Here is a 7,499-nt window from a genome sequence, read left to right as displayed (position 1 = left end):
CGAAAGCCAACAGCTAGAGCCGAAGTGGAGAAAAGACGGCACCGCGCCCGACAAGGGCCCCGGGTACCTAGGCTTAAACTCTGCCTAACTGAGGGGCTTCTAGACATTCCCTGTTGGCTGAGGAGCCCAGAGAGTGCCCCGTGGTAGAGGCGGGCAGGCAGGTGGAGAGGTAAGTGGCTGCTGATGGATGGGCCAACCCTGGGAAGGCACAAACCCCAAGGAGAGAAAGGCCATTCCTGAGAGGACAACTCCTAACAGCTCTGGACACGGGAAGCTGGTTCACTTCTGATCCTGTCTCTGCTTAAAAACCAAGGACACGAATAGAGCATTATAATCCCAGCGATGGCCTGGGCAGAATACAGCCGTGTCAAAAAGATTATTTCACCCCATCATTTGCCTTAGCTCTGGATGGCATTCCCCCCAAACCACAAAACCGGGAGCTTGGGGTTGTCACTACTGCCACTGGTCAGAGCCGACTGCTTTCAGTGCTGTCTGAGCAAAAGAGTGAAATAGCGCCCTGGAGAAATGAGCCACGTGCTTCCATACTGCGCCCAGACCTCCTGGGGGGTGCGGGCAATGCCAAATTCTCAGTGGGGGTGAGATTTTCTGGCTGATTGCCACAGTCAGGGGTGGGGAATACTTCAAACTCCCTGAATTCATTTCTACCCAAAAGAAAGTTTGAAAAGCTCTCCATCTTGAAAAAACAGTCCTTTCCAATAACTGTCCAAAAAATTACATTCAAGAATGATTATACCCATTCACCTGGCAGAGGAGAACCAATCTTTTATCTCGCCTCTCCCCTTGGAAACTCTGCTGGTGTCTGTGGGACCCATGACAACTGTCAAGCCTTTTGAGAACTCAGCGTGATTCATCTCGGTCTCCCCCCGAGCACCCAGCACAGGCCATGTACACGATGGGCTCACCCGAATAGATGAGATGGGAAGCAATCCTCTCCTGAACTTTTAAAAAGCAAGAAAATCTCAAAAGTTTGACCTGGGGAGCGGGGGGGCCACCTTTTTCAAACCCAGCAGACGGGTTTCCCCTCTACTTGTGCGCAGTCACCCGCTGCCCTTGGCAGCTCCGGGGCCTCGCGCACGGCTTATCATTCGGCACTGCCGGCAGTCTGCTTTTTCAAATCTGGGGGCCCCTTACTCTGACACACACGTTGGAGGGTGAGCTGTGGTACGTTCTCAGTGACTCAGTGACCACCCCGCAGCCCCCCAGGGTCCAGGACAGCGTCTCGCTCACAGAAAGTCACTCGACTCCCTATTGCCAAACAGCCAAGTTCATTCCTAATTTCTGGGAGGGGAGGCAGAGGACCAACAGAATGAACAGACAGATTTGATGATTTTCTTTGCTCCAACAAGAAAGCCGTGGAGGTGGGGCGCCTGGGCGGCTTCAGTGGGTTAAAGCCTCTGCCTTCGGCTCAGGTCATGATCCCAGGGTCCTGGGATCAAGCCCCGCATCGGGCTCTCTGCTCATCAGGGAGCCTGCTACCCACCCCCTCTCTCTCTGCCTGCCTCTCTGCCTACTTGTAATCTCTGTCAAATAAAATAAATAAAATCTTTAAAAAAAAAAAAAAGAAAAGTAAAGAAAAGAAAAAGAAAAAGAAAGCCGTGGAGGAAAGCGCCTCGGAGCCTGATTAGGAAAGCCACGCACCCCAGCCCCGCCAGTTCCCTAGGCATACACCTGTTTGCTCATGTCCTGAAACTGCCACCCGAACATTCCTTCCTGTCACTGAGCCGCCTGTACTTTCAAATGCTTCTAAAATAGAAGCAGAGTCGGAAGGGCACGTCCATCAGTAGAGCCCCCAGCCCCTCTTCCAAGGTCTCCAAATGCCTCTCACGGCATCGGGATCCGAGTTGAAAAGAATTTTGGCGCGCATCGAGTTCCAGCTCTGCCCAGCTCATGAGTCCCACGGAAAACATCTCCAGTATGTGCTCATCTGTCCTTTGATTTAACACCACTTCTGACAAAGAGCCAACTGCCTCCTGACAGCCATTCCATTTCAGAGCCCTAATTGCTAGAATGTTCTTCCTTGGGTTGAGCTGAAATTTGCCTGTTGTAACTACTACCCATAGGTTAGAATCTTGCCCTCTGGAGCCACGTAAAATACATCTCACTGCCTGTTCCACAGGACAATCCTTGAAGGGCCTGAAGACAAAATTCTCCACAATTCATCCCAATCAGAACCTTATTGTATGATGCTCTGATGAACGGGAACCGTCCAACAGGTTCTGGAGCCTCCCTCCGGCGGAGCCCGAAGGTGACATAAGACCACACTTTATTGACCGGCAGACAGACAGAGCCCCTTGTTCCTCTGCCGCTAACAACCTGAGGTCGTTCATCACCCGCTTGCTCCTTTTTGAAATTTCACTCTGCAGCAAGCACTTTTTAAAGTCGTGCACGTAATGCATTTTAAACAGCATTTTCTGCACAGATCCATTTGCTCGACCTCGGCCCTAAGTGCGAGACAGAGCAGTATTTCAGCGTGGTCCTGCTGCTCCTCCCGGAGCCTGCGTGGAATGTGCACCAGAATGTATTTGTAACTATACAGGACTAGGGCTCTAAGATGCAGTGTTTTGTTAAACGTTCATTTGCTGATTAAAATGCATCTTGCAAAGAAAGTGCATTACTAATGCAGAATCTAGTCCAAAAATACATATTATGTAATGCACATTTGTTAATAATGCAGGCAATCTCAGTGTATCTATATTAGCGGATCAGCTCGGGGCTGCCATCTCCATTATAAGCATAAAGCACTCCTTTTGCAAAACCAAGCGCTTTCTTACGAACACTCAAGAATCATAATCCACTTCGGTGCTGAGAGCCGGTGTTCGTCTCCATCGAAAAGGCATTCACCAGCACCCACATAGTCCTGATTTTTTTTTTCCCAGTGTGCCTTGAAAATCACCTGAACCACCAATGTCTTTATGTTCCACGCAGCGTTGGTGGGGCTGTGCTAATTGAAAGAAATAAAGCAGGGGGGTCGATGTGGGCAAAACCTTTAGAGATGTTCCTCCTGGATGGGGGCTGAGAGATAAGGATTTGAGATGCACAGCTGCAAACAGCCCGTTCAGTGTCCCATACTAATATCCCTGTGATGACTGGAAGCAGGCACTTGTGATATAGTAAAACCCTCTCAGTGTCTCTGCAACAAGTCGGGCAATACTAGAAAACAGACACTTGTCCTTTTATGGGGTTTGCCAAATCAATTCTACTTATTAGACCCATCAGTATTTTAATACTGCAAAGGAACTCAAAGAACACAAGACAAAAGATGGACACAGCCCAGAAGCCAAGAACATTCAAGAACGTCCACAGCCAAGATGCAGAAACAAAAAAAAACCCTCAACACGGCAAAGGCGGTTGCTAGAAGCTTGCTAAGGTCTACACTCGGGATGTGACCGCTATACGTGGGCACAGTGTTGAAGGCATGAGGACCAGCTCCACTATGCTGAGTGCAGCTGCAGGCACGTGACTCATTAGCCACCAAGAAGGGAGTACCAGGAGGGAAAGCCTGGTGGATGACCTCAAAAGGGAAAGTAGAATTATAAGAGGTCATGCTTCTCCAATATTCCCCCATATTGACTCAAAGACCCAAACCAAAACCAAATACAAAAAAAAACCATGCGTCCCAACTTTGTTGACACGTCCGAGGACTCTAGGAAGATGGTGTGGCTCTGAATCACACTACCCTTGAACTTGCCGCCGCTTTGACGAAAGAGGCACCCGGTACTTGAACCAGGAAGGCATCACGCACAACCAGAAACAGCAGTCTGGTTACAGATGGAACACAAGAACTCCCCAAGGGGCACACTTTTCCGAGCAAAGATCACCCAGGGATCCCCCTTTAGGGGGACATGGAGCTCACTTGATTTTCCAGGGCTGAGAAAGAGATGTATGAATTTCCTCCAACCTTCTGGCCTCCAAGTCGAGGGGTGTCTAGCTACAACACCTAACTTCAATGCTCTGATTGACCCAATAGTTTTCTCATGGCGAATTCAAGGTGGATTAAATACTGGTGGGCAAGGGGGGATTCTGAGTGATTTAATGCTCTAATTAACAGCAGATTAGCCTTCAACAGGCTTTTCTTAATGTTGCGGGTTGTTGTTTTTTTTCCTTTTTAACTTTACCTTCAGCACCTGGAACAGAGCTTGGCACACGCTAGGCACTCAATAAACATCCCTTCAATGAATTAGCTTTGTTGAAAACCTATCCGTGTATGAAATGAAAGAGCTCCAAGGGGTACCCCGTAAGAACGCCTGGACAGCGAGCCGGCCTGCAGCGCCCCACAGAGGCAGAGAACCGGGCTGTACGCACTGAACATCCGCGCAGCAAAGACTCCCGTGAACCGGTGGTTCCAGCTAATCCGAGGCGTCTTTCCAGCACATGTCCTGGGCGCGAGTTTATGGCATGGCAGTGCACTGACGGGCTGTGGACTTGCAAAAACCATCACCCTGTGTGTGGGGATCCTCCTGGAAAAGACGCTTATTTACCATGAGGTAATTAGCCAATTGAGATGACGGAGCAGGGGGCTGGTAGAGGGGTACTTTTTGGAAACGCTCTAATTACAGTCACTATAACAGATCAGCCAAAGGTGGTTTCATGATTAATGAATGCCTGAGGTTACCATCCTCAAACTATTAAGCCCTTGGAAATCGCCCGGGGCTGATCACTAATACCCATGCACAGACCCCTCGTTTTGTTCTGCCGAGTATCTGCAATTTTGCGGTCTGGTTTTTAGCTGCATTTTACCGATTACCCAGGAGTTGGGGAGGGGTATGGACCCCATGGAGAACCATGCCCAGCTGCCCAAGTACCCTAACCTGTGGCTAGCTCGCTCACTTGTTTTGGTCCTTGGCACCCGCCAGACCCCCCGCTCCTCGCTTCGCCCAAATCCTTTCAAACAAGGTTCCCTCCTGCCACCTGCCGGCCCACTAGGGTCTGCGCCACGGGCTCGGCGCCACCGCGCAGCTCGCGGGGAGGCGCCCCCGCCTCCTTACTGCACATGCCCGGCAGAAGTCCGGGCGCGCAACTTTGCAGAACCTCTCCGCCGCGTCCTCCCCACCTCAGTCTCCTCTTTCCTCTCCCAGGCGAGAGGACCAGCGGAGGCACCTCTCCCGGGTCTTAGACTGCAGAGTCTGAGACTTAGAGAGAGGAGCCGAGGCGGAGGAAGACTTTTTCTCCTTTTTTTCCCTTCCCTTCTTCTTACTCGGACAGGCAAGCAGGGGCGCGGAGCTTTAGAAAGTTGAGTGGTCAGGCAGGTAGGTGCTTCCCCTTTTCCCCTCACACCGAGGTGGGGCTGGGACCTCCGGACCCAGCTTCTCACCTCGTGGGGTGCACCTTTTTCGGCTCTAGCAGCCAATGCGCATCGGAGCCGCTCTCTGCAGAGCCAGAGGGCGGGTGGTCTTCTCGGTGTGCGCCTAAGAGAATGGATCGTAGGTCCCGGGCTCAGCAGTGGCGCCGAGCTCGCCACAACTACAACGATCTGTGCCCACCCATCGGCCGCCGGGCAGCCACCGCGCTCCTCTGGCTCTCCTGCTCCATCGCGCTCCTCCGCGCCCTTGCCACCTCCAACGCCCGCGCCCAGCAGCGCGCGGCCGCCCAGCAGCGCCGGAGCTTCCTTAACGCCCACCACCGCTCCGCCGCCCAGGTATTCCCCGAGCCCCCCGAATCTGACCACGAGCACGAAGAGGGAGACCTCGAGCTGTCCCTCCCCGAGTGCCTAGAGTACGAGGAAGAGTTTGACTACGAATCTGAGACCGAGACCGAGACCGAGTCTGAAATCGAATCCGAGACCGACTTCGAGACCGAGCCTGAGACCGCCCCCGCCACTGAGCCCGAGACCGAGCCAGAAGACGAGCGCGGCCCCGTGGTGCCAAAGCACACCACCTTCGGCCAATCTCTCACCGAGCGTCTGAACGCTCTGAGATTGCGGAGCCCCGACGCCTCCCCGAGTCGCGCGCAGCCCAGCACTCAGGAGCCCCAGAACCCCAGACAGGGGGAGGAGCCCGAGCCCGAGGACAAGGATCCGAGGGACCCCGAAGAATCCGAGGAGCCAAAGGAGAAGAAGCAGCAGCGCCGCTGCAAGCCGAAGAAGCCCACCCGCCGCGACCCATCCCCGGAGTCCCCTTCCAAAAGGGGACCCATCCCCATCCGGCGTCACTAATGGAGGACGCCGTCCAGATTCTCCTTGTTTTCTTTGATTCAGGTTAGTTGCCCGCCGCCAAACCGGGGTCGGTGTGGGAGCCGCGGGAGGGAGGGAGGGAGGAGAAGGAAAGGCAGGTTAGGAGGAATGCGGGAGGCCAGTGGGCTCAGCTAGCCTGAGCGGGGAGGCTGGGGGCCAGGACGAGCCGGGGGAGGCTCCCCAGGACGCTGGGAGGACGCCGGCAGCGCCCAGGTGGCCAAAGGCTTGTTGGACGGCGGGGCGCTCTGCGCGCCCCGCTGGAGACAGCCTGAGGTCTCCGCGCTGGTGTCCAGGACGCGCGACTGAACCCCCGGCGCGCCCCAGGTTTCGAGCTGCACACCCAAAGGCACGGGTAAGTCCCCTGTTTTACATGCCTTTTTTCCTCTTAAACACTAGTCTCAAACCAGTTGGCCTTGGCGGGCGCCCGAAACGTAGTTCTTAAGTGCAAGCGCCAACTTTCACCGTGCGAGAGCGGCCGCGCTGTAGCTACACTGTTGCAATGTGCGAAAAGTAATCACACTGGGATTGGGCGAGAAGTCCGGAGACTGCCGGCTCCGGGAAAAGTCGCGCGCGGCGCTTTAAGGCGCTGGGAGCCCGGAGCCCAGGTCCTAACGCTGCCAATTTGGAGCCGTGGGACCTCGGCGCCAGGGCTCCCGCCCCTGTGCGCCAGTCCTGGCCGCCGCCACTCGCCTCCGGGCGCGCACGGGGCCAAGCACGCCGCAAAGAGCGTGCGCACCTGCCCGCGCGCTCCAGAGCCGACCTCTCCAGGCTGGCCGGCGGTTCCCCACGAGTTACGCGTACTTGGAGGGCTGGCAGAGAAGGTACGGGGTCATAGGGGGTACCCCTACAGGCTCCCAGAGTTGGTGGCACGAGCTTGGTCACGTCGGGGCATCGCTAAGGTTTTGGCGCAGTTGATCTGGCGACGGGGCTGGGTGCAGCTTGGCCGGAGAGGTCTGGGGCTGTCTGCGCAAGGCCCTGGGGATGGAAGAGTGGGGTTAAGAGGGCCGCAAGGCAGTGCCGAGCGGAAAGATAAAGCGACACAAGAAACGGGGCTGGAGAGAGGATCGCGTCTCTCATCAGGATATTCTACAGTGAGTCCCCAAAGAGCGCGGCTCCGCCGAGCCGGGGAAAGGTGTCTGATTGGACTTGCGTCCTTGGGTCGGTCGAAAGGGGGCAGGGGCCGGAGGCTTGGGCAGCCTCGGGGAGGGAAGGCGGCGCACCCGCCATTTTCAGCTCGGGTGGAGCTAAGTTTGGAATCTGTAACCGGGAGGTGAAACCACCCTGTTGCCAGAGGACAAAAACGGCTGCA

At 55.0% G+C, this 7,499-nt stretch overlaps 1 protein-coding gene across 1 annotated transcript; it reads left to right on the top strand.

Moving 5' to 3' along the window:
- Nucleotides 1-5,047: 5,047 nt before the first annotated feature.
- On the top strand, nt 5,048-6,210 carry LOC131807579 (neuroendocrine secretory protein 55). The gene has a single exon (XM_059133057.1). The coding sequence runs from the start codon at nt 5,435-5,437 to the stop codon at nt 6,170-6,172; it is 738 nt and encodes a 245-aa protein (XP_058989040.1). The 5' UTR covers nt 5,048-5,434; the 3' UTR covers nt 6,173-6,210.
- The last annotated feature ends 1,289 nt before the right edge of the window (nt 6,211-7,499 follow it).

Source organism: Mustela lutreola, chromosome 9, assembly GCF_030435805.1.
Source record: "Mustela lutreola isolate mMusLut2 chromosome 9, mMusLut2.pri, whole genome shotgun sequence".
In the NCBI taxonomy this organism is placed as follows: Eukaryota; Metazoa; Chordata; class Mammalia; order Carnivora; family Mustelidae; genus Mustela; species Mustela lutreola.
Note: the sequence above shows the minus strand (reverse complement) of the source record. Positions and strands in the feature narration are given on the sequence as shown.